Source organism: Petromyzon marinus, chromosome 77 (genome assembly GCF_048934315.1).
Source record: "Petromyzon marinus isolate PM22_M1 ecotype Great Lakes invasive population chromosome 77, UKy_Petmar_22M1.pri1.0, whole genome shotgun sequence".
Classification (NCBI taxonomy): domain Eukaryota; kingdom Metazoa; phylum Chordata; class Hyperoartia; order Petromyzontiformes; family Petromyzontidae; genus Petromyzon; species Petromyzon marinus.
The window spans coordinates 2,598,504-2,626,171 of NC_133743.1; the positions used below are offsets into that span (position 1 = coordinate 2,598,504).

The 27,668-nt window shown below is 54.3% G+C and overlaps 1 protein-coding gene across 4 annotated transcripts in view; it reads right to left on the minus strand.

Moving 5' to 3' along the window:
• The window catches only part of LOC116958459 (protein PAT1 homolog 1), a 58,658-nt gene that overhangs the window by 19,411 nt on the left and 11,579 nt on the right, over positions 1 to 27,668 (minus strand). For 2 of the 4 annotated variants that reach the window (XM_076056683.1, XM_032981065.2), the window contains 9 exons: positions 27,433 to 27,501; positions 24,756 to 24,845; positions 18,962 to 19,195; positions 18,264 to 18,371; positions 15,759 to 15,827; positions 14,704 to 14,912; positions 11,759 to 11,818; positions 7,288 to 7,525; positions 5,600 to 5,723 (listed from right to left, as the gene is read on the minus strand). In XM_076056683.1, coding sequence (XP_075912798.1) covers positions 5,600 to 5,723; positions 7,288 to 7,525; positions 11,759 to 11,818; positions 14,704 to 14,912; positions 15,759 to 15,827; positions 18,264 to 18,371; positions 18,962 to 19,195; positions 24,756 to 24,845; positions 27,433 to 27,501 — 1,201 coding nt within the window. The remainder of the gene's footprint in view (positions 1 to 5,599; positions 5,724 to 7,287; positions 7,526 to 11,758; positions 11,819 to 14,703; positions 14,913 to 15,758; positions 15,828 to 18,263; positions 18,372 to 18,961; positions 19,196 to 24,755; positions 24,846 to 27,432; positions 27,502 to 27,668) is intronic. The other 2 variants (XM_032981067.2, XM_076056684.1) reach the window with 1 other exon arrangement.

Below are 27,668 nucleotides of genomic sequence, written 5' to 3' on the forward strand. Positions count from 1 at the left end.
CACACACGGTGAGACACACACACACACACGGTGAGACACACACACACACACGGTGAGACACACACACACACACGGTGAGACACACACACACACACGGTGAGACACACACACACACACGGTGAGACACACACACACACACACGGTGAGACCACACACACACACGGTGAGACACACACACACACACGGTGAGACACACACACACACACGGTGAGACACACACACACACACACGGTGAGACACACACACACACACGGTGAGACACACACACACACACGGTGAGACACACACACACACACGGTGAGACACACACACACGACACGGTGAGACACACACACACACACGGTGAGACACACACACACGGACACGGTGAGACACACACACACACACACGGTGAGACACACACACACACGGTGAGACACACACACACACGGTGAGACACACACACACACGGTGAGACACACACACACACGGTGAGACACACACACACACGGTGAGACACACACACACACACACGGTGAGACACACACACACACACACGGTGAGACACACACACACACACGGTGAGACACACACACACACACACACGGTGAGACACACACACACACACACACGGTGAGACACACACACACACACACACGGTGAGACACACACACACAACACACGGTGAGACACACACACACACACACGGTGGACACACACACACACACACGGTGAGACACACACACACACACGGTGAGACACACACACACACACGGTGAGACACACACACACACACACACACGGTGAGACACACACACACACACACACGGTGAGACACACACACACACACACGGTGAGACACACACACACACACACGGTGAGACACACACACACACACACGGTGAGACACACACACACACACACGGTGAGACACACACAACTAGTGGACACACACACACGGTGAGACACACACACACACACACGGTGAGACACACACACACACACACGGTGAGACACACACACACACACACGGTGAGACACACACACACACACACGGTGAGACACACACACACACACACACGGTGAGACACACACACACACACGGTGAGACCACACACACACACACGGTGAGACACACACACACACACGGTGAGACACACACACACACAGGTGAGACACACACACACACGGTGAGCCCGACACACACACACACCGGTGAGACACACACACAGTGAGGACAACACAGGTGCACACACACACGTGAGACACACAGAGCGCACACACAGTGAGACACAGAACACACACACAGTGAGACACACAGTGACAGGAGACACACAGTGAGACACACATTGAGACAGAGACACACACAGTGAGACACACATTGAGACAGAGACACACACAGTGAGACACACATTGAGACAGAGACACACACAGTGAGACACACATTGAGACAGAGACACACACAGTGAGACACACATTGAGACAGAGACACACACAGTGAGACACACATTGAGACATAGACACACACAGTGAGACACACATTGAGACAGAGACACACACAGTGAGACACACATTGAGACAGAGACACACACAGTGAGACACACATTGAGACAGAGACACACACAGTGAGACACACATTGAGACAGAGACACACACAGTGAGACACACATTGAGACAGAGACACACACAGTGAGACACACATTGAGACAGAGACACACACAGTGAGACACACATTGAGACAGAGACACACACAGTGAGACACACATTGAGACAGAGACACACACAGTGAGACACACATTGAGACAGAGACACACACAGTGAGACACACATTGAGACAGAGACACACACAGTGAGACACACATTGAGACAGAGACACACACAGTGAGACACACATTGAGACAGAGACACACACAGTGAGACACACATTGAGACAGAGACACACACAGTGAGACACACATTGAGACAGAGACACACACAGTGAGACACACATTGAGACAGAGACACACACAGTGAGACACACATTGAGACAGAGACACACACAGTGAGACACACATTGAGACAGAGACACACACAGTGAGACACACATTGAGACAGAGACACACACAGTGAGACACACATTGAGACAGAGACACACACAGTGAGACACACATTGAGACAGAGACACACACAGTGAGACACACATTGAGACAGAGACACACACAGTGAGACACACATTGAGACAGAGACACACACAGTGAGACACACATTGAGACAGAGACACACACAGTGAGACACACATTGAGACAGAGACACACACAGTGAGACACACATTGAGACAGAGACACACACAGTGAGACACACATTGAGACAGAGACACACACAGTGAGACACACATTGAGACAGAGACACACACAGTGAGACACACATTGAGACAGAGACACACACAGTGAGACACACATTGAGACAGAGACACACACAGTGAGACACACATTGAGACAGACACACACAGTGAGACACACACACACAGTGAGACACACAGTGAGACACACAGTGAGACAGAGACACACACGGTGAGACACACAGTGAGACAGAGACACACACAGTGAGACACACAGTGAGACAGAGACACACACAGTGAGACACACAGTGAGACAGAGACACACACGGTGAGACACACAGTGAGACAGAGACACACACAGTGAGACACACAGTGAGACAGAGACACACACAGTGAGACACACAGTGAGACAGAGACACACACGGTGAGACACACAGTGAGACAGAGACACACACGGTGAGACACACAGTGAGACAGAGACACACACGGTGAGACACACAGTGAGACAGAGACACACACGGTGAGACACACAGTGAGACAGAGACACACGGTGAGACACACAGTGAGACAGAGACACACACGGTGAGACACACAGTGAGACAGAGACACACACGGTGAGACACAGTGAGACAGAGACACACACGGTGAGACACACAGTGAGACAGAGACACACACGGTGAGACACGGTGAGACAGACACACACACGCGCACGGTGAGACAGTAGGTGGTGCTTGTAGTAGTCGTCGTAGTGGTGGTGCGTGCAATACCAGGTGACTAGGTGCACTACCAGGTGTGTGCACTACCAGGTGTCTAGGCGCACTACCAGGTGTCTAGGCGCACTACCAGGTGTCTAGGCGCACTACCAGGTGTCTAGGCGCACTACCAGGTGTCTAGGCGCACTACCAGGTGTCTAGGCGCACTACCAGGTGTCTAGGTGCACTACCAGGTGTCTAGGTGCACTACCAGGTGTCTAGGTGCACTACCAGGTGTCTAGGTGCACTACCAGGTGTCTAGGTGCACTACCAGGTGTGTAGGTGCACTACCAGGTGTGTAGGTGTGCGTGTGCACTACCATGCGTGTAGGTGTGCGTGTGCACCACCAGGCGTGTAGGTGTGCGTGTGCACCACCAGGCGTGTAGGCGTGTAGGTGTGCGTGTGCACCACCAGGCGTGTAGGTGTGTGTGCGTGTGCACCACCAGGCGTGTAGGTGTGTGTGCGTGTGCACTACCAGGTGTGTAGGTGTGTGTGCGTGTGCACTACCAGGTGTGTAGGTGTGTGTGTGCACTACCAGGTGTGTGTGTGTGTGTGTGTGCACTACCAGGTGTGTAGGTGTGTGTGTGCACTACCAGGTGTGTAGGTGTGTGTGTGCACTACCAGGTGTGTAGGTGTGTGTGCGCACTACCAGGTGTGTAGGTGTGTGTGTGCACTACCAGGTGTGTAGGTGTGTGTGTGCACTACCAGGTGTGTAGGTGTGTGTGTGTGCACTACCAGGTGTGTAGGTGTGTGTGTGCACTACCAGGTGTGTAGGTGTGTGTGTGCACTACCAGGTGTGTAGGTGTGTGTGCGCGCACTACCAGGTGTGTAGGTGTGTGTGTGCGCACTACCAGGTGTGTAGGTGTGTGTGTGCGCACTACCAGGTGTGTAGGTGTGTGTGTGTGCACTACCAGGTGTGTAGGTGTGTGTGTGCGCACTACCAGGTGTGTGTGTGCGCACTACCAGGTGTGTGTGTGTGCACTACCAGGTGTGTAGGTGTGTGCACTACCAGGTGTGTAGGTGTGTGCACTACCAGGTGTGTAGGTGTGTGCACTACCAGGTGTGTAGGTGTGTGTGCACTACCAGGTGTGTGTGTGTGTGCACTACCAGGTGTGTGTGTGTGCACTACCAGGTGTGTAGGTGTGTGTGTGTGCACTACCAGGTGTGTAGGTGTGTGTGTGTGCACTACCAGGTGTGTAGGTGTGTGTGTGTGTGCACTACCACGTATGTAAGTGTGTAGGTGTATGTGTGTGCACTACCAGGTGTGTAGGTGTGTGTGCACTACCAGGTGTGTGGGTGTGTAGGTGTGCACTACCAGGTGTGTAGGTGTGTGTGTGCACTACCAGGTGTGTAGGCGTGTGTGTGTGCACTACCAGGTGTGTAGGCGTGTGTGTGTGCACTACCAGGTGTGTAGGTGTGCACTACCAGGTGTGTAGGTGTGTGTGTGCACTACCAGGTGTGTAGGTGTGTGTGTGTAGGTGTGCACTACCAGGTGTGTAGGTGTGTGTGCACTACCAGGTGTGTAGGTGTGTGTGTGTGCACTACCAGGTGTGTAGGTGTGTGTGTGTGCACTACCAGGTGTGTAGGTGTGTGTGTGTGCACTACCAGGTGTGTAGGTGTGTGTGTGTGCACTACCAGGTGTGTAGGTGTGTAGGTGTCTGCACTACCAGGTGTGTAGGTGTGTAGGTGTGTGCACTACCAGGTGTGTAGGTGTGTGCACTACCAGGTGTGTAGGTGTGTGCACTACCAGGTGTGTAGGTGTGTAGGTGTGTGCACTACCAGGTGTGTAGGTGTGTGTGTGTGCGCACTACCAGGTGTGTAGGTGTGTGCGCACTACCAGGTGTGTAGGTGTGTGCACTACCAGGTGTGTAGGTGTGTGCACTACCAGGTGTGTAGGTGTGTGCACTACCAGGTGTGTAGGTGTGTGCACTACCAGGTGTGTAGGTGTGTGCACTACCAGGTGTGTAGGTGTGTGTGCACTACCAGGTGTGTAGGTGTGTGTGCACTACCAGGTGTGTAGGTGTGTGTGCACTACCAGGTGTGTAGGTGTGTGTGTGCACTACCAGGTGTGTAGGTGTGTGTGTGTGCACTACCAGGTGTGTAGGTGTGTGTGTGTGTGCACTACCAGGTGTGTAGGTGTGTGTGTGTGTGCACTACCAGGTGTGTAGGTGTGTGTGTGTGTGCACTACCAGGTGTGTAGGTGTGTGTGTGTGTGCACTACCAGGTGTGTAGGTGTGTGTGTGTGTGCACTACCAGGTGTGTAGGTGTGTGTGTGCACTACCAGGTGTGTAGGTGTGTGTGTGTGCACTACCAGGTGTGTAGGTGTGTGTGTGTGCACTACCAGGTGTGTAGGTGTGTGTGCACTACCAGGTGTGTAGGTGTGTGTGTGCACTACCAGGTGTGTGTGTGTGCACTACCAGGTGTGTGTGTGCACTACCAGGTGTGTAGGTGTGTGTGTGCACTACCAGGTGTAGGTGTGTGTGCACTACCAGGTGTGTAGGTGTGTGTGTGTGTGCACTACCAGGTGTGTAGGTGTGTGTGTGTGCACTACCAGGTGTGTAGGTGTGCTCCACTCGTGCCAGCTGTGGAGTGTTGAGCCTCAGGGGCTCGCGATGCTCCCGCTCAGAGTCCACGCTGCGTGCCCACAGACGACGCTCCAACTTCTCAAAGTACGCCTACACACACACACACACACGGAGAGACACACACACACACGGAGACACACACACACACACACCACCAGTCACACACACACACACACCACGTGTCACACACACACCACGTGTCACACACACACACGGAGAGACACACACACACACACGGAGAGACACACACACACACACGAAGAGACACACACACACACGTGTCACACACACACACACACACGGAGAGACACACACACACACGGAGACACACACACACACACACCACCAGTCACACACACACACACACCACGTGTCACACACACACCACGTGTCACACACACACACGGAGAGACACACACACACACGGAGAGACACACACACACACGTGTCACACACACACACACACACGGAGAGACACACACACACACGGAGACACACACACACACACACCACCAGTCACACACACACACACACCACGTGTCACACACACACCACGTGTCACACACACACACGGAGAGACACACACACACACACGGAGAGACACACACACACACGTGTCACACACACACACACACACGGAGAGACACACACACACCACCACGTGTCACACACACACACGGAGAGACACACACACCACCACCACGTGTCACCCACACACATACACCACCACGTGTCACCCACACACATACACCACCACGTGTCACCCACACACATACACCACCACGTGTCACCCACACACATACACCACCACGTGTCACCCACACACATACACCACCACGTGTCACCCACACACATACACCACCACGTGTCACCCACACACATACACCACCACGTGTCACCCACACACATACACCACCACGTGTCACCCACACACATACACCACCACGTATCACCCACACACACACCACCACGTGTCACACACACACACGGAGAGACACCACCACTACGTGTCACACACCCACACAGCTTCTCAAAGTACGCCTACACCACCACGTGTCACACACACACCACCACGTGTCACACACACACAGCTTCTCAAAGTACGCCTACAAACACACACACACACGGAGAGACGCAGACACCACCACGTGTCACACGGAGAGTCACACACACCACCACGTGTCACCCACACACACACACCACCACGTGTCACACACACATGGAGAGACACATACACCACCACGTGTCACACACACACACGGAGAGACACCACCACCACCACGTGTCACACACACACACAGCTTCTCAAAGTACGCCTACAAACACGGAGAGACACCACCACGTGTCACACACACGGAGAGACACCACCACCACGTGTCACCGTCACGCACGCACACACACACCAACACACACACTGTGTGGTGGTGGTGGTGGCCGTGTGGTGGTGGCCGTGTGGTGGTGGCCGTGTGGTGGTGGCCGTGTGGTGGCGGTGGTGGTGGCCGTCTGGTGGTGGCTGTGTGTTGGTGGCCGTGTGGTGGTGATGGCCATGTGGTGGTGGCGGCCGTGTGGTGGTGGTGGTGGTGGTGGCCGTGTGCTGGTGTTGGCGATGGCGATGGCCGTGTGGTGGTGCTGCTGGCTGCTGCGTTTCCCCCACCTGATAGTAGAAGTCGTGGTAGCTGCCAAGCCTCTCCATCAGCCCGCCACCACCGCCACCACCGCCACCGCCGTTGTTCAGCTGCATCATCTGGATCTTGACGACCCAATCCTTCTCGCGCTGCGTCATGAGGTTGGCATAGGGGTCACTGCGGTCGCCAGGGGCTTCCTTGAGCTGCCCGTGGCGCCGACGTTCCAAGCCGCCGCCATTCTCAACCCCTTGGCCACACCTCTGTTGCCTGTGGCGGAGGAGAGGGGGGGGGGGGGTGTGTGGGATGGTTGTGGCGAGTGTCCGGCAAAACAACCCCCAACCCCCAACCCCCAACCCCACCCTACCTAACGATGTTTAAAAGCTTTCGTGACCTGCGGGGATTCAAATCGTTGGTTCTTTCGGTAGAGTCACCACCGAGGGCGAACATCCGTGGTGGAGGGATGCGGGCAAGGCCGGCGAGTCGGATGCCTTTCTGTGACCTGCGGGGATTCAAATCGTTGGTTCTTTCGGTAGAGTCACCACCGAGGGCGAACATCCGTGGTGGAGGGATGCGGGCAAGGCCGGCGAGTCGGATGCCTTTCTGTGACCTGCGGGGATTCAAATCGTTGGTTCTTTCGGTAGAGTCACCACCGAGGGCGAACATCCGTGGTGGAGGGATGCGGGCAAGGCCGGCGAGTCGGATGCCTTCCTGTGACCTGCGGGGATTCAAATCGTTGGTTCTTTCGGTAGAGTCACCACCGAGGGCGAACATCCGTGGTGGAGGGATGCGGGCAAGGCCGGCGAGTCGGATGCCTTTCTGTGACCTGCGGGGATTCAAATCGTTGGTTCTTTCGGTAGAGTCACCACCGAGGGCGAACATCCGTGGTGGAGGGATGCGGGCAAGGCCGGCGAGTCGGATGCCTTTCTGTGACCTGCGGGGATTCAAATCGTTGGTTCTTTCGGTAGAGTCACCACCGAGGGCGAACATCCGTGGTGGAGGAATGCGGGCAAGGCCGGCGAGTCGGATGCCTTTCTGTGACCTGCGGGGATTCAAATCGTTGGTTCTTTCGGTAGAGTCACCACCGAGGGCGAACATCCGTGGTGGAGGGATGCGGGCAAGGCCGGCGAGTCGGATGCCTTTCTGTGACCTCCCGTCACAGGTGCTGGCTAAGGCGGCCCCTCGGGATAGAGTCATCTCGTTGGGCGACTTTCAATGCCAGAGTTGGTCACGATGCTGGCACCTGGTCTGGAGTGATTGGAGGGCATGGGCCGGATCAGCTCAATAACAACGGCAGGAGGCTGCTAGATTTTTTGTGCAGCCCATGGGATTGTAATTACCAACACGCTGCTCCGGCATCGGCGCATCCACACAACATCATGGATGCATGGAACAGCGGATGCGAGCCCATGTCCTTGACACCAGGACCTACCGTGGAGCTGATCTGCCCTCCGACCATCGACTTGTCATCTGTAAGATGCGCCTGCCATTCTTCCACTCCGGTGGTGGGTGTACACCCAGGACCCCATTCAAACCCTTAGTGGCCTGGTCTCAGCTAGCTGATCAAAGTTGCAAGCGAGAATTTCATCATCGCTTGCGGCTGGGGTTGGCATCGTCCCCCACTCCTCCTGATGTCGAGGGTAAATGGGCGAGGTTCAGGACTGTGGCTCATGCAGCTGCAATGGCTGCTTTGGGTATACGGTCCAGACCTCTCCAGAGACCCTGGCTGACAGAGGTGGTGTTAAAGCTGGCTGGGAAAAAGCGACAGGCCCACTCTCATCGGCTACAGCATCCCACGTCGGAGAATGAGGAGGCTTACCGCAGCCTTCGCTCGGAGGTTCGGAGAGCCGTGAGGCGCTGCAAGGATGGGTGGTGGTCGCGGGTTGCTGAGGAGATGGAGTCTGCCTCAATGGCCCGTGATCATAAAGCGCTCTTTAATTCCATAAAAAAGTAACCTGCAGCGCCACACCTATTACCATCATTAGGGGAAAGAACGGTGATCCAATCTCTGACCCCCAGGAACAGGTTTGCAGATTTTGAGCATTTCTGAGGTCCTGGAGGAGGGGAAATCCCTTAGCCTGGATAACAACGTGGGACAAAGTGGGGATGACCCTGCTGAGGCTGCGGTGCCTCAAATATTGGAAGAAGTCACCCCCTGTGAGTGGCTGGCTGAGGTGCCATCTGTTGAGGAAGTATTGAAGGCGATCCAGAGCCTGAGACCAGGAAAGGCACCGGGCAGAGATGATCTCCCAAGCGAAATGCTGAGGGAGGGTGGCGTTTGTGCACAGACTGCCCTACATGACATCATAACAACAATCTGGACCACTGGACGGGTTCTGCAAGATTGGAAGGATGCCCTGGTGGTCCCCCTCTTTAAGAAGGGAGACCGCACAGACTAACAACGACAGGGGCATCTCACTCCTCAGTGTGCCAGGAAAGGTCCTGGCAAGGATTATTCAACACGCCTTGCTAGGCACGCTGAGGAAAGGCTTGCGGAGCCCCAATGCGGTTTCAGGAAAGGGCGGTCCTGCACAGATGCCATATTTTCTGTCCGTCTGCTACAGCAGAGGTGTAGGGAATTCCAGCAAAAACTACATCTCTGCTTTATTGACCTGGTCAAGGCCTATGATACCATCAGTAGGCCTGGACTCTGGGTTGTTCTTCGTGCTTTTGGAGTCCCTGACCCTCTGCTCACGATCATTAAGGACCTCCATGATGGTGAACGGGCCCAGGTAAAACTACGTGGCCGGGAGTCGGAGCCATTCCCTGTACACCTTGGGGTGCGACAGGGATGTCCTCTGGCTCCCACATTATTTAATATCTATTTTGACCACGTAGTTCATGAAGCCTTCAATAGATGTACCGGAAGAATTTTCATCTGGTACAGATACAATGGGAGGCTGATCGATGCCTGGGTGCGGTCAAATGATGGCTCCCTATTGGTCAACCACGTTATGTATGCCGATGATTTGGTAATAGCTGCTCATTCAGAGGAGGAGTTGGAGACGCTGCTGCTGAGACTGGAGCGTGCCACTAAGAGGTGGGGCCTTACTATGAGCCCCACCAAAACTCAGCACCTGCATGGGTATTTTGTACCATCGGACACTCCACCCCCACAACTCCCAATCGGTGATGGGGCAGTTGTGGAGATACCTAGGCAGTGTGCTCATGACCGGCTCTGGTTTGACAGCAGAGGTCTCACTCCGAATCAGTCGACCGGCATTATCTTTTCATCGGTTGCGTAACGCTGTGTGGAAGCTACCTGGTCTGTCGCTCCGCACGAAGCTTCAGGTCTTCTCGGCCACGGTCATTCCCTCCCTTCTCCACGCTTGCGAAACGTAGACCCCCATAAATGGAACATCTTCACCGGTTAGAAACATTTAGGCCGGCCTGCCTACGATCCATCCTGGGTTAAACCAGGCTGGATTGTGCGAGCTCGAAAATCCTTGAAAGATCTGGACAAAGTTCAATCGGTGAGCTCCTTTGGCAGGCAAGGCTGCATTGGCTGGGTCATGTAGCCTGCATGCCCAGCCACCGCATGCCCAAACAGCTTTTGTTCGGCCGGATTGAGGGGGCAAAACGGGCGCGGCACGGGCTAGAGAAGAGATGGAGTGATGTGATACAGGAGGACGTGGAGCTGAGTGGACTTGCCGATGACTGGTACCAGCGGTGTCAAGATCGGCCTCTGTGGAGGAGGCTCGTGAAGGACGCTGCTACTGGGCAGTTGGAGGCAGTCGTCCTCCAACAACAATGGAGGGCGGAGGAGCGACGCTCACAACAACGAGCGGAGCGCCGGGTGGCTAAAGCACAGCAGGTTGGCACAGTAGGGGGCACAGGTGGTGCATCAGCCAGTCATCTTAGTCAGTCGACACGTGGCACCTGGGTCTGCCCCGTGACCTCCTGCCAGCGGGCATTCGACACTTCACGTGGCCTCAACGTGCACATGGCCTGGCACAAGCGTCGTGGTGACGTCACCGCCACTTAGTGGCGAATGGCGGTTGTTGGTTGTGATGGTTGTTGGTGGTAGTGGTTGTTGTCGTGGTGGTGGTGATGTGGTGGTGGTTGTTGTTGTTGTGATGGTTGTTGGTGGTAGTGGTTGTTGTCGTGGTGGTGGTGGTGATGTGGTGGTGGTTGTTGTTGTTGTGATGGTTGTTGGTGGTACTGAGGTGGTCGTTGTTGGTGTGATGGTTGTTGGTGGTAGTGAGGAGGTGATGTGGTGGTGGTGGTTGTTGGTGGTAGTGGTGGTGGTAGTGATGTGGTGGTGGTTGTTGTTGTGATGGTTGTTGGTGGTAGTGATGTGGTGGTGGTTGTTGTAATGGTTGTTCGTGGTAGTGATGTGGTGGTTGTTGTTGTGATGGTTGTTGGTGGTGGTTGTGGTGGTGGTTGTTGTGATGGTTGTGGTGGTGGTTGTTGTGATGGTTGTTGTTGTGATGGTTGTTGTTGTGATGGTTGTTGTTGGTGGTGGTTGTTGTTGTTGTGATGGTTGTTGGTGGTGGTGGTTGCCTCTGAGTGAGAAGTCGCCGGTGCTGAGGGTGGAGTTCGCCCGGCTGAGGCCTGGAAAACCTGAACCACAACAACCACAACAACAATTACATTACCCACAACAACCACAACAACAATTACATTAACCACAACAACTTCATTACCCACAACAACAATTGCATTACCCACAACAACAATTACATTAACCACAACAACCACCGACTCGTACACCGTGAACCCACACACAGACACGGCCATCGTGAGTGAACGAGTGCGTGCGGGTGATTGAGTGAGTGGGTGAGTGAGTGGGTGAGTGGGCATGCGTGCGGGTGAGCGAGAGTGCGGGCGAGTGAATGAGTGGGCATGCGTGTGTGCGGGCGAGCGTGCGGGTGAGTGAGTGTGCGAGCGTGCGGGTGAGCGAGTGGGTGAGTGAGCGTGAGTGAGCGGGTTAGTGTGAGTGAGTGAGCGTGAGTGAGCGGGTTAGTGTGAGTGAGTGAGCGTGAGTGAGCGTGAGTGAGCGTGAGTGAGCGTGAGTGAGCGTGAGTGAGCGGGTTAGTGTGAGTGAGCGCGAGTGAGTGAGTGAGCGTGCGTGAGTGAGTGAGTTAGTGTGAGTGAGCGTGAGTGAGCGGGTTAGTGTGAGTGAGCGTGAGTGAGCGTGAGTGAGTGAGTTAGTGTGAGTGAGTGTGAGCGAGCGCGAGTGAGCGGGTTAGTGTGAGTGAGTGAGCGTGAGTGAGCGGGTTAGTGTGAGTGAGTGAGCGTGAGTGAGTGAGTTAGTGTGAGTGAGTGTGAGCGAGCGCGAGTGAGCGTGAGTGAGCGGGTTAGTGTGAGTGAGTGAGCGTGAGTGAGCGGGTTAGTGTGAGTGAGTGAGCGTGAGTGAGCGCGAGTGAGTGAGTGAGCGTGCGTGAGTGAGTGAGTTAGTGTGAGTGAGCGTGAGTGAGCGTGAGTGAGCGGGTTAGTGTGAGTGAGCGTGAGTGAGCTCGAGTGAGCTCGAGTGAGCGGGTTAGTGTGAGTGAGCGTGAGTGAGCGTGAGTGAGCGTGAGTGAGCTCGAGTGAGCTCGAGTGAGCTCGAGTGAGTGTGAGTGAGCGTGAGTGAGCTCGAGTGAGCTCGAGTGAGCTCGAGTGAGCGTGAGTGAGCGGGTTAGTGTGAGTGAGCGTGAGTGAGCGTGAGTGAGCGGGTTAGTGTGAGTGAGCGTGAGTGAGCGCGAGTGAGCGTGAGCGAGCGTGAGCGGGTTAGTGTGAGTGAGCGTGAGTGAGCGTGAGTGAGCGTGAGTGAGTGGGTTAGTGCGAGTGAGTGAGCGTGAGTGAGCGTGAGTGAGCGTGAGTGAGCGTGAGTGAGCGGGTTAGCGTGAGCGAGCGAGCGTGAGCGAGCGTGAGCGAGCGTGAGTGAGAGCAAGTGAGTGAGAGCAAGTGAGTGAGCGTGAGTGAGCGTGAGTGAGAGCAAGTGAGTGAGAGCAAGTGAGTGAGTGTGAGTGAGCGTGAGCGAGCGAGCGTGAGCGAGCGTGAGCGAGCGAGCGTGAGTGAGTGAGTGAGCGAGCGTGAGCGTGCTTGAGTGAGCGTGAGTGAGCGTGAGCGAGTGAGTGAGCGAGCGTGAGCGAGTGAGTGAGCGAGCGTGAGTGAGCGTGAGTGAGCGTGAGTGAGTGAGTGAGCGAGCGTGAGTGAGCGTGAGTGAGCGTGAGCGAGTGAGTGAGCGAGCGTGAGTGAGCGTGAGTGAGCGTGAGCGAGTGAGTGAGCGAGCGTGAGTGAGCGTGAGTGAGCGTGAGCGAGTGAGTGAGCGAGCGTGAGTGAGCGTGAGTGAGCGTGAGCGAGTGAGTGAGCGAGAGCGTGCGTGAGTGAGTGTGAGTGAGTGAGCGTGAGTGTGAGCGAGCGTGAGTGAGCGAGTGAGTAAGCGAGCGTGAGTGAGCGTGAGTGAGTGAGCGTGAGTGAGCGTGAATGAGCGCGTGAGTGAGCGTGAGTGAGCGTGAGCGAGTGAGCGTGAATGAGCGTGAGTGAGCGTGAGTGAGCGAGCGTGAGTGAGCGTGAGTGAGCGTGAGCGAGTGAGCGTGAATGAGCGTGAGTGAGCGAGCGTGAGTGAGCGTGAGTGAGCGTGAGTGAGCGTGAGTGAGCGTGAGTGAGTGAGCGTGAATGAGCGTGAGTGAGCGAGCGTGAGTGAGCGTGAGTGAGCGTGAGTGAGCGTGAGTGAGCGTGAGTGAGTGAGCGTGAATGAGCGTGAGTGAGTGAGCGTGAGTGAGCGTGAGTGAGCGTGAGTGAGCGTGAGCGTGAGTGAGCGTGAATGAGCGTGAGTGAGCGAGCGTGAGTGAGCGTGAGTGAGCGTGAGTGAGTGAGCGTGAGTGAGCGTGTGAGTGAGCGTGAGTGAGCGTGAGCGAGTGAGCGTGAATGAGCGTGAGTGAGCGAGCGTGAGTGAGCGTGAGCGAGTGAGCGTGAATGAGCGTGAGTGAGCGAGCGTGAGTGAGCGTGAGTGAGCGAGCGTGAGTGAGCGTGTGAGTGAGCGTGAGTGAGTGAGTGAGCGCGAGTGAGTGAACGTGAGTGAGCGTGAGTGAGTGAGCGTGAGCGAGTGAGCGAGCGTGAGTGAGCGTGAGTGAGTGAGTGAGCGTGAGTGAGCGTGAGTGAGTGAGCGTGAGTGAGCGTGAGTGTGAGCGAGCGTGAGTGAGTGAGCGTGAGTGAGTGAGCGTGAGTGAGCGTGAATGAGTGAGCGTGAGTGAGTGAGTGAGTGAGCGTGAGCGAGTGAGTGAGTGTGAGTGAGTGTGAGTGAGCGTGAGCGTGAGTGAGAGTGAGTGAGTGGGTTAGCGTGAGTGAGCGTGAGTGAGCGTGAGCGTGAGTGAGTGAGTGAGCGTGAGTGAGCGTGAGTGAGCGTGAGTGAGTGAGTGAGTGTGAGTGAGTGAGTGAGCGTGAGTGAGTGAGCGAGTGAGTAAGTGAGCGTGAGTGAGCGTGAGTGAGCGTGAGTGTGAGTGAGTGAGTGAGCGTGAGACCTGAGTGTCTGTACGGGTGGAGGGCCCGGCTGGGCGTGCCGGTGGAGGCCGCCGTAGAATGGCGGCGGGGGGAGCGGCCGCGGCAGCGCCTGCAGAGGCGACGGCGCGGGGGGCCCCCCCCCACCCAGCGGGGGGGGGCCCAGGGCTCTGCCCGGCAGGCCCAGGGGGGGCCCCAGGCGGACAAAGTGGCTGGGACTCAAGCGGCCCGCCTGGGGCGGGGGGAGAGGAGAGACATGCAAAGTGAAACACAGTCCATGCGTCTCTGTGTATCTGTGTGCGTGTGTGGCTGGTGTGTGGCTGGTGTGTGGCTGGTGTGTGTGTGGCTGGTGTGTGTCTGGTGTGTGTGTGTGGCTGGTGTGTGTCTGGTGTGTGTGTCTGGTGTGTGTGTGTGTGTGGCTGGTGTGTGTGTGGCTGGTGTGTGTGTGGCTGGTGTGTGTGTGGCTGGTGTGTGTGTGGCTGGTGTGTGTGTGTGGCTGCTGTGTGTGAGTGTGTGTGGCTGGTGTGTGTGTGTGGTGTGTGTGTGTGGTGTGTGTGGCTGGTGTGTGTGGCTGGTGTGTGTGTGGTGTGTGTGTGGCTGGTGTGTGTGTGGTGTGTGTGTGGCTGGTGTGTGTGTGGTGTCTGTGGCTGGTGTGTGTGTGTGGTGTGTGTGGCTGGTGTGTGTGTGTGGTGTGTGTGGCTGGTGTGTGTGTGTGTGTGGCTGGTGTGTGTGTGTGTGGCTGGTGTGTGTGTGTGTGGCTGGTGTGTGTATGTGTGGCTGGTGTGTGTGTGTGGCTGGTGTGTGTGTATGGCTGGTGTGTGTGTGTGTGTATGGCTGGTGTGTGTGTGTGTGTGGCTGGTGTGTGTGTGTGTGTGGCTGGTGTGTGTGTGTGTGTGGCTGGTGTGTGTGTGGCTGGTGTGTGTGTGGCTGGTGTGTGTGTGTGTGGCTGGTGTGTGTGTGGCTGGTGTGTGTGTGTGTGTGTGTCACTGGAGTGTGGTGTGTGTGGCTGGTGTGTGTGCGTGTGGAGTTGTGGCGTCGTCCCACAAACTCCACACCCCACCGGTCCCCCCCCCCTCACCTGGCCAGGCCTCAGCAGGGCGACGTTCCTCTGCAGCTGAGCGAATGCCTGGGGAGAGAGTTGACAACCCTACACACACACAGTGACACACACACACACACAGTGACACACACACACACACAGTGACACACACACACACACACAGTGACACACACACACACACACAGTGACACACACACACACACAGTGACACACACACACACACAGTGACACACACACACACACAGTGACACACACACACACAGTGACACACACAGTGACACAACCACCGCCATTCGCCACGAAGTCACGTCACCACGACGCTTGTGCCAGGCCATGTGCACGTTGAGGCCACGTGAAGTGTCGAACGCCCGCTGGCAGGAGGTCACGGGGCAGACCCAGGTGCCACGGGTCGACTGACTGAGATGACTGGCTGATGCACCACCTGTGCCCCATACTGTGCCAACCTGCTGTGCTTTAGCCACCCGGCGCGCCGCTCGTTGTTGTGAGCGTCGCTCCTCCGCCCTCCGTTGTTGTTGGAGGGCGACTGCCTCCAACTGCCCAGTAGCAGCGTCCTTCACACCACTGGTACCGGTCATCGGCAAGTCCACTCACAGCTCCACGTCCTCCTGCACCACGTCACTCCATCTCTTCTCTAGCCCGTGCCGCGCCCGTTTAACCCCCTCGATCCGGCCGAACAAAAGCCGTTTCGGCATGCGGTGGCTGGGCATGCGGGCTACATGACCCAGCCAACACAGCCTTGCCCGCCGGAGGAGCTCACCGATAGGACTTTGTCGAGATCTTGCCAGGATTTGTGAGCTCCTCACACAATCCAGCCTGGTTAAACCCAGGATTGATCGAAGGCAGGCCAGCCTAAATGTTTCTAACAGGCGAAGATGTTCCATTAGGGGGGTCCACGTTTCGCAAGCGTAGAGAAGGGAGGGAATGACCGTGGCGGAGAAGACCCGAAGCTTAGTGCGGAGCAACAGACCAGGTAGCTTCCACACAGCGTTACGCAACCGATGAAAAGACAATGCCGCTCGACTGATTCAGAGTGAGACCTCTGCTGTTAAACTGAAGCCGGTCATGAGCACACTGCCCAGGTATGGGAAACTCTCCACTCTCTCCATCACCGATTGGGAGTTGTGGGGGTGGAGTGCCCGATGGTACAAAATACCCAGACAGATGCTTCGTTTTGGTGGGGCTGATGGTAAGGCCTCACCTGTTAGTGGCACACTCCAGTTTCAGCAGCAGCGTCTCCAACTCCTCCTCTGAGTGAGCCGCAATTCCCAGGTCGTCGGCATACATAATGTGGTTGACCAATAGGGAGCCATCCCTTGACAGCACGCGGGCATCGATCAGCCTCCCATTATATCTGTACCAGATGGAAATTCCTAAGGTACAGCTATTGAAGGCTTCACGAACTACGTGGTCGAAATAGATGTTAAATAATGTTGGAGCTATTGGACATCCCTGTCGCACCCCAAGGTGTACAGGGAATGGCTCTGACTCCCGGCCACGTAGTTTTACCCGGGCCCGCTCACCATCATGAAGGTCCTTAATGATCGTGAGCAGAGGGTCGGGGACTCCAAAAGCACAAATAACAACCCAGAGCCCAGGCCTACTGATGGTATGATAGGCCTTGACCAGGTCAATAAAGCAGAGATGTAGGTCTTGTTGGAATTCCCTACACCTCTGCTGTAGCAGACGGACAGAAAATATGGCATCTGTGCAGGACCGCCATTTCCTGAAACCGCATTGGGGCTCCGCAAGCCTCTCCTCAGAGTGCCTGGCAAGGCGATGTTCAATAATCCTTGCCAGGACCTTTCCCGGCACACTGAGGAGTGAGATGCCCCTGTAGTTGTTACAGTCTGTGCGGTCCCCCTTCTTAAAGAGGGGGACCACCAGAGCATCCTTCCAATCTTGCAGAACCCATCCAGTGGTCCAGACTGTTGTTATGATGTCACGTAGGGCAGTCTGTGCACAAACACCACCCTCCCTCAGCATTTCGCTTGGGAGATCATCTCTGCCCGGTGCATTTCCTGGTCTCAGGCTCTGGATCGCCTTCAGTACTACCTCAACAGATGGCACCTCAGCCAGCCACTCACAGGGGGGGTGACTTCCTCCTCCAATATATTCGAGACACCACAGCCTCAGCAGGGTCATCCTCACTTTGTGCCACTTTGTTATCCAGGCTTCTGGATTTCCCCTCCCTCAGGACCTCAGAAATGCTCAGCAAATCTGCAAACCTGCTCCTGGGGGTCCGGAGATTGGATCACCGTTCTTTCTCCTAATGATGGTAATAGGTGTGGGCGCTGCAGGTTAATTTTTTCGATGGAGTTAAATAGAGATTTGTGATCGAGGGGCCACTGAGGCAGACTCCACCTCCTCAGCAACCCGCGACCGCCACCCAATCCCTGCAGCGCCTCACGGCTCTCCGAACCTCCGAGCGAAGGCTGCGGGTAAGCACACACACACACACGTACACACACACACACGTACACACACACACACGTACACACACACCTGTGTACCAAGGCCGTGTGTGGGGGAGGCCCTACCACCGTAGGGCATTCCAAGCCCAGCGTGCTGCTGCGGATGCCTACGGAGGTGTGGCGGCATCACCCGCAGCACCTGGACACACGCACACGGAGAGGTGTTGGGCGAGTGGGGGTCGGTGGCCGGAAACACCACCACCGCACTCATCCACCCCAACCGCACCCACCCCAACCAACCAACCACCACCCCAACCAACCACCTCAACCAACCACCACCAACCACCCCAACCAACCAACCACCCACCACCCCAACCAACCACCCACCACCAACCACCCCAACCAACCAACCACCACCAACCACCCCAACCAACCAACCACCCACCACCCCAACCAACCAACCAACCCAACCAACCACCCACCACCCCAACCAACCAACCACCCAAACCAACCACCCACCAACCACCCCAACCAACCACCACCCAAACCAACCAACCACCCACCACCCCAACCAACCACCCACCACCCCAACCAATCGCCCACCACACCACCCACCCACCACCCCAACCAACCACCCACCACCCCAACCAATCGCCCACCACACCACCCACCCACCACCCCAACCAACCACACACCCAACACCCACCACCCCAACATACCACCCACCACACCAACCTACCAACCACCCACCCCACTCCAAACGAGAGTCCAACCACCCAAATCTCTCACGTGCTGCTGCTGATGCTGCTGCTGCTGCTGCTGTAGCTGCTGCATCAGCAGCTGCTGCTGCAGTGACGGTGGTGGTGGGGGGTACGTGGGGGGGGTCCCGAAGGCCTGGGGCTGTCTCAGTGGTGGGGGGCCCCCCACCAAACTCCTCTCCAGCTCCTCCACCATGAGGGGTGGAGCTCCACCGCCACCACCACCACCACCACCACACTCCATCGCATGAAGCAGCGAGCGGTCCTGAGGTGGGCGGAATTGGAGCATTAGTGGGGGGAACGATTGTAGGGATAGTGGGGGGGGGGGGGGGGGGTAAGTGTAGGATTAGTGGCCATGATTGTAGGATTAGTGGGGGGAACACTAATAGGATTAGTGGTAGGGTAAGTGTAGGATTAGTGGCGATGATTGTAGGATTAGTGGGGGGGAACACTTGTAGGATTAGTGGGGGGGTAAGTGTAGGATTAGTGGGGATGACTGTAGGATTCGTGGGGGGAACACTTGTAGGATTAGTGGGGGGGTAAGTGTAGGATTAGTGGGGATGACTGTAGGATTAGTGGGGGGAACACTTGTAGGATTAGTGGGGGGGTAAGTGTAGGATTAGTGGGGATGTCTGTAGGATTAGTGGGGGGAACACTTGTAGGATTAGTGGGGGGGTAAGTGTAGGATTAGTGGGGATGTCTGTAGGATTAGTGGGGGGAACACTTGTAGGATTAGTGGGGGGGTAAGTGTAGGATTAGTGGGGGGAACACGTATAGGATTAGTGGTAGGGCAATTGTAGGATTAGTGGGGGGAACACTAATAGGATTAGTGGTAGGGTAAGTGTAGGAGTAGTGGCGATGATTGTAGGATTAGTGGGGGGAACACTTGTAGGATTAGTGGGGGGAACACTTGTAGGATTAGTGGGGGGGGTAAGTGTAGGATTAGTGGGGATGACTGCAGGATTAGTGGGGGGAACACTTGTAGGATTAGTGGGGGGGTAAGTGTAGGATTAGTGGGGATGACTGTAGGATTAGTGGGGGGAACACTTGTAGGATTAGTGGGGGGGTAAGTGTAGGATTAGTGGGGGTGACTGTAGGATTAGTGGGGTGAACACTTGTAGGATTAGTGGGGGGGTAAGTGTAGGATTAGTGGGGATGTCTGTAGGATTAGTGGGGGGAACACTTGTAGGATTAGTGGGGGGGGGGGTAAGTGTAGGATTAGTGGGGGGAACACATAGGATTAGTGGTAGGGCAATTGTAGGATTAGTGGGGGGAACACTAATAGGATTAGTGGTAGGGTAAGTGTAGGATTAGTGGCGATGATTGTAGGATTAGTGGGGGGAACACTTGTAGGATTAGTGGGGGGAACACTTGTAGGATGAGTGGGGGGAACACTTATAGGATTAGTGGTAGGGTAAGTGTGGGATTAGTGGGGATGATTGTAGGATTAGTGGTAGGGTAAGTGTAGGATTAGTGGCCATGATTGTAGGATGAGTGGGGGGAACACTTGTAGGATTAGTGGGGGGGTAAGTGTAGGATTAGTGGGGGGAAGACTTGTAGGATTAGTGGGGGGAACACTAATAGGATTAGTGGTAGGGTAAGTGTAGGATTAGTGGCCATGATTGTAGGATTAGTGGGGGGAACACTTGTAGGATTAGTGGGGGGGGGGGGTAAGTGTAGGATTAGTGGGGGGAACACTTGTAGGATTAGTGGTAGGGCAATTGTAGGATTAGTGGGGGGAACACTAATAGGATTAGTGGTAGGGTAAGTGTAGGATTAGTGGGGGGAAGACTTGTAGGATTAGTGGGGGGAACACTAATAGGAATAGTGGTAGGGTAAGTGTAGTATTAGTGGCCATGATTGTAGGATTAGTGGGGGGAACACTTGTAGGATTAGTGGGGGGGGTAAGTGTAGGATTAGTGGGGGGAAGACTTGTAGGATTAGTGGGGGGAACACTAATAGGATTAGTGGTAGGGTAAGTGTAGGATTAGTGGCGATGATTGTAGGATTAGTGGCGGGAACACTTGTAGGATTAGTGGGGGGAACACTTGTAGGATTAGTGGGGGGAACACTTATAGGATTAGTGGTAGGGTAAGTGTGGGATTAGTGGGGATGATTGTAGGATTAGTGGTAGGGTAAGTGTAGGATTAGTGGCGATGATTGTAGGATTAGTGGGGGGAACACTTGTAGGATTAGTGGGGGGGTAAGTGTAGGATTAGTAGACATGATTGTAGGATTAGTGGGGGGAACACTTGTAGGATTAGTGGGGGGGTAAGTGTAGGATTAGTGGCGATGATTGTAGGATTAGTGGGGGGAACACTTGTAGGATTAGTGGTAGGGCAAGTGTAGGATTAGTGGCAATGATTATAGGATTAGTGGGGGAACACTTGTAGGATTAGTGGAAGGGCAAGTGTAGGATTAGTGGCAATGATTATAGGATTAGTGGGGGGAACACTTGTAGGATTAGTGGTAGGGCAAGTGTAGGATTAGTGGGAATGATTGTAGGATTAGTGGTAGGGTAAGTGTAGGATTAGTGGGGGGAAGACTTGTAGGATTAGTGGGGGGAAGACTTGTAGGATTAGTGGTAGGGTAAGTGTAGTATTAGTGGCCATGATTGTAGGATTAGTGGGGGGAACACTTGTAGGATTAGTGGGGGGGGTAAGTGTAGGATTAGTGGGGGGAACACTAATAGGATTAGTGGTAGGGTAAGTGTAGGATTTGTGGCGATGATTGTAGGATTAGTGGGGGGAACACTTGTAGGATTAGTGGGGGGAACACTTGTAGGATTAGTGGGGGGAACACTTATAGGATTAGTGGTAGGGTAAGTGTGGGATTAGTGGGGATGATTGTAGGATTAGTGGTAGGGTAAGTGTAGGATTAGTGGCGATGATTGTAGGATTAGTGGGGGGAACACTTGTAGGATTAGTGGGGGGGTAAGTGTAGGATTAGTAGACATGATTGTAGGATTAGTGGGGGGAACACTTGTAGGATTAGTGGGGAGGTAAGTGTAGGATTAGTGGCGATGATTGTAGGATTAGTGGGGGGAACACTTGTAGGATTAGTGGTAGGGCAAGTGTAGGATTAGTGGCAATGATTATAGGATTAGTGGAAGGGCAAGTGTAGGATTAGTGGAAGGGCAAGTGTAGGATTAATGGCAATGATTATAGGATTAGTGAGGGGGAACACTTGTAGGATTAGTGGTAGGGCAAGTGTAGGATTAGTGGTAGGGCAAGTGTAGGATTAGTGGGGATGATTGTAGGATTAGTGGTAGGGTAAGTGTAGGATTAGTGGTAGGGTAAGTGTAGGATTAGTGGTAGGGTAAGTGTAGGATTAGTGGTAGGGTAAGTGTAAGATTAGTGGGGATGATTGTAGGATTAGTGGTAGGGTAAGTGTGGGATTAGTGGGGATGATTGTAGGATTAGTGGGGGGAACACTTGTAGGATCAGTGGTAGGGCAAGTGTAGGATTAGTGGGGATGAGTGTAGGATTAGTGGTAGGGTAAGTGTAGAATTAGTGGTAGGGTAAGTGTAGGATTAGTGGTAGGGTAAGTGTAGGATTAGTGGTAGGGCAAGTGTAGGATTAGTGGTAGGGCAAGTGTAGGATTAGTGGTAGGGCAAGTGTAGGATTAGTGGTAGGGTAAGTGTAGGATTAGTGGGGATGATTGTAGGATTAGTGGTAGGGTAAGTGTAGGATTAGTGGTAGGGTAAGTGTAGGATTAGTGGTAGGGTAAGTGTAGGATTAGTGGTAGGGTAAGTGTAGGATTAGTGGGGATGATTGTAGGATTAGTGGTAGGGTAAGTGTAGGATTAGTGGTAGGGTAAGTGTAGGATTAGTGGTAGGGCAAGTGTAGGATTAGTGGGGATGATTGTAGGATTAGTGGTAGGGCAAGTGTAGGATTAGTGGTAGGGTAAGTGTAGGATTAGTGGTAGGGCAAGTGTAGGATTAGTGGTAGGGCAAGTGTAGGATTAGTGGTAGGGCAAGTGTAGGATTAGTGGGGATGATTGTAGGATTAGTGGTAGGGTAAGTGTAGGATTAGTGGTAGGGTAAGTGTAGGATTAGTGGTAGGGCAAGTGTAGGATTAGTGGTAGGGCAAGTGTAGGATTAGTGGTAGGGCAAGTGTAGGATTAGTGGTAGGGTAAGTGTAGGATTAGTGGTAGGGCAAGTGTAGGATTAGTGGGGATGATTGTAGGATTAGTGGTAGGGCAAGTGTAGGATTAGTGAGGGGGAACACTTGTAGGATTAGTGGTAGGGCAAGTGTAGGATTAGTGGTAGGGTAAGTGTAGGATTAGTGGTAGGGCAAGTGTAGGATTAGTGGTAGGGCAAGTGTAGGATTAGTGGTAGGGCAAGTGTAGGATTAGTGGTAGGGTAAGTGTAGGATTAGTGGTAGGGCAAGTGTAGGATTAGTGGGGATGATTGTAGGATTAGTGGTAGGGCAAGTGTAGGATTAGTGGTAGGGTAAGTGTAGGATTAGTGGTAGGGCAAGTGTAGGATTAGTGGTAGGGCAAGTGTAGGATTAGTGGTAGGGCAAGTGTAGGATTAGTGGTAGGGCAAGTGTAGGATTAGTGGTAGGGTAAGTGTAGGATTAGTGGTAGGGCAAGTGTAGGATTAGTGGGGATGATTGTAGGATTAGTGGTAGGGCAAGTGTAGGATTAGTGGCAATGATTATAGGATTAGTGGGGGGAACACTTGAAGGATTAGTGGTAGGGTAAGTGTAGGATTAGTGGGGATGATTGTAGGATTAGTGGGGGGAACACTTGAAGGATTAGTGGTAGGGTAAGTGTAGGATTAGTGGGGATGATTGTAGGATTAGTGGTAGGGTAAGTGTAGGATTAGTGGTAGGGCAAGTGTAGGATTAGTGGGGATAATTGTAGGATTAGTGGTAGGGTAAGTGTAGGATTAGTGGGGATGATTGTAGGATTAGTGGTAGGGTAAGTGTGGGATTAGTGGCGATGATTATAGGATTAGTGGGGGGAACACTTGTAGGATTAGTGGTAGGGCAAGTGTAGGATTAGTGGGGATGATTGTAGGATTAGTGGTAGGGTAAGTGTAGGATTAATGGCAATGATTGTAGGATTAGTGGTAGGGCAAGTGTGGGATTAGTGGGGATGATTATAGGATTAGTGGTAGGGTAAGTGTAGGATTAGTGGCAATGATTGTAGGATTAGTGGTAGGGCAAGTGTAGGATTAGTGGCAATGATTATAGGATTAGTGGGGGGAACACTTGAAGGATTAGTGGTAGGGTAAGTGTAGGATTAGTGGGGATGATTGTAGGATTAGTGGTAGGGTAAGTGTAGGATTAGTGGTAGGGCAAGTGTAGGATTAGTGGGGATAATTGTAGGATTAGTGGTAGGGTAAGTGTAGGATTAGTGGGGATGATTGTAGGATTAGTGGTAGGGTAAGTGTGGGATTAGTGGCGATGATTATAGGATTAGTGGGGGGAACACTTGTAGGATTAGTGGTAGGGCAAGTGTAGGATTAGTGGGGATGATTGTAGGATTAGTGGTAGGGTAAGTGTAGGATTAATGGCAATGATTGTAGGATTAGTGGTAGGGCAAGTGTGGGATTAGTGGGGATGATTATAGGATTAGTGGTAGGGTAAGTGTAGGATTAGTGGCGATGATTGTAGGATTAGTGGTAGGGTAAGTGTAGGATAAGTGGCAATGATTATAGGATTAGTGGTAGGGCAAGTGTGGGATTAGTGGGGATGATTATAGGATTAGTGGTAGGGTAAGTGTAGGATTAATGGCAATGATTATAGGATTAGTGGGGGGAACACTTGAAGGATTGGGGGGGGGGGTTATAGGATCGGGGGGGGGGCAGCACTCACCATGAGTGACGGGGGCAGGCTGTGGGTCAGCTGACTCATCACGTGGGCAGGTGGGGAGCCCCAGATGCTGGGCTGCAGTGGGGGAGGGGGCTACGTCCACCACACACAAAGGCACACACACACACAGAGCCAAACACACACAGACAGTGATACACACACACAGACAGTGATACACACACACAGACAGTGACACACACACAGACAGTGGCACACACACAGACAGTGACACACACACAGACAGTGACACACACACAGACAGTGACACACACACACAGAGACACACACCACAACAACAACAACCGCCATTCGCCACTAAGCGGCGGTGACGTCACCACGACGCTTGTGCCAGGCCACGTGCACCTTGAGGCCACGTGAAGTGTCGAACGCCCGTTCGACAGGCACGCACACACACAGTGTCACGTACGCACACACACACACAGTGTCACGTACGCACACACACACACAGTGTCACGTACGCACACACACACAGTGTCACGTACGCACACACACACAGTGTCACGTACGCACACACACACACAGTGTCACGTACGCACACACACACACAGTGTCACGTACGCACACACACACACAGTGTCACGTACGCACACACACACACAGTGTCACGTACGCACACACACACACAGTGTCACGTACGCACACACACACAGTGTCACGTACGCACACACACACACAGTGTCACGTACGCACACACACACACGGTGTCACGTACGCACACACACACACAGTGTCACGTACGCACACACACACACAGTGTCACGTACGCACACACACACACAGTGTCACGTACGCACACACACAGTGTCACGTACGCACACACACACAGTGTCACGTACGCACACACACAGTGTCACGCACGCACACACACAGTGTCACGCACACACACACACACACAGTGTCACGCACGCACACACACACACAGTGTCACGCACACACACACACAGTGTCACGCGCGCACACACACACAGTGTCACGCGCACACACACACAGTGTCACGCGCACACAGTGTCACGCGCACACACACACAGTGTCACACACACACACACACAGTGTCACACACACACACAGTGTCACGCACACACACAGTGTCACGCACACACACAGTGTCACGCACACACACAGTGTCACGCACACAGTGTCACACAGTGTCACACACACACAGTGTCACACACACACACAGTGTCACACACACAGTGTCACACACACAAAGACAAAGATCCCCCATATAGCCTTAACAGACTGTAGGGGCAAGTGCTGTTAGCGAGCACCTATGAAGGCCGGAACGGTACACGAGGGGGTGGGTGGCCAGCACCACGCCCGACCGCCTTTGTCTCCCTAGTGGCAATGTTCACACACTGCACCAGGTACTCATTTGAGGCTGAGTCGACCTAGGGGAGGCCCGGGACCGGTTCAGATAATCGTCACTGGTGTTGGCCGTGAGCGGGAATCGAACCCGTGTCGCCAGGTTCATAGCGCAGCGTAGCGCTAACCACTACACTATCACTCCCCACACACACAGTGTCACGCACACACACAGTGACACACACAGTGTACACACAGTGTCTCACACAGTGTCTCACACACAGTGTCACACACGCAGTGTCACACACGCAGTGTCACACACGCAGTGTCACACACAAAGTGTCACACACACACAAAGTGTCACACAAAAGGTCACGCACACACAAGGTCACGCACACCCAAAACAAATGCTCATACTTCAAAACGATGGCGACATGTTAACCACCACCACCGTGACAACCACCACCACCACCACCACCGTGACAACCACCACCACCACCACCACCGTGACAACCACCACCACCACCACCGTGACAACCACCACCACCACCACCACCGTGACAACCACCACCACCACCACCGTGACAACCACCACCACGACAACCACCACCACCGTGACCCAACAACTAAAACCGTGAGATGCCGCACGTTGTGTAGGAAGTCCACGGCATTCCCGCAAGTCTCAGGGGTGAGAGAGACTCAGGGAGACCGGGTCTCAGGGTGAGAGAGACTCACTCAGGGAGACCGGGTCTCAGGGTGAGAGAGACTCACTCAGGGAGACCGGGTCTCAGGGTGAGAGAGACTCACTCAGGGAGACCGGGTCTCAGGGTGAGAGAGACTCACTCAGGGAGACCGGGTCTCAGGGTGAGAGAGACTCACTCAGGGAGACCGGGTCTCAGGGTGAGAGAGACTCACTCAGGGAGACCGGGTCTCAGGGTGAGAGAGACTCACTCAGGGAGACCGGGTCTCAGGGTGAGAGAGACTGACTCAGGGAGACTGGGTCTCAGGGTGAGAGAGACTCAGGGAGACCGGGTCTCAGGGTGAGAGAGACTCAGGGAGACCGGGTCTCAGGGCGAGAGAGACTCAGGGAGACCGGGTCTCAGGGCGGGAGAGACTCAGGGAGACCGGGTCTCAGGGCGGGAGAGACTCAGGGAGACCGGGTCTCAGGGTGAGAGAGACTCAGGGAGACCGGGTCTCAGGGTGAGAGAGACTCAGGGAGACCGGGTCTCAGGGTGAGAGAGACTCAGGGAGACCGGGTCTCAGGGTGAGAGAGACTCAGGGAGACCGGGTCTCAGGGTGAGAGAGACTGGGTCTCAGGGAGACGTAAGAGAGAGTTCTACACACCACAGAGTCTTACCGTGAGTGACCTATTCATTAGTCCCCTCCAACTGCTCATGGAGCAGAGGCTATCCACAATCGCCGAGTCCTGCGACAGCCATCGTGCATCAAGGGGCACGCACACACACACGCATGCACACACACACACACGCATGCACACACACACACACGCATGCACACACACACACGCATGCACACACACACACGCATGCACACACACACACGCATGCACACACACACACGCATGCACACACA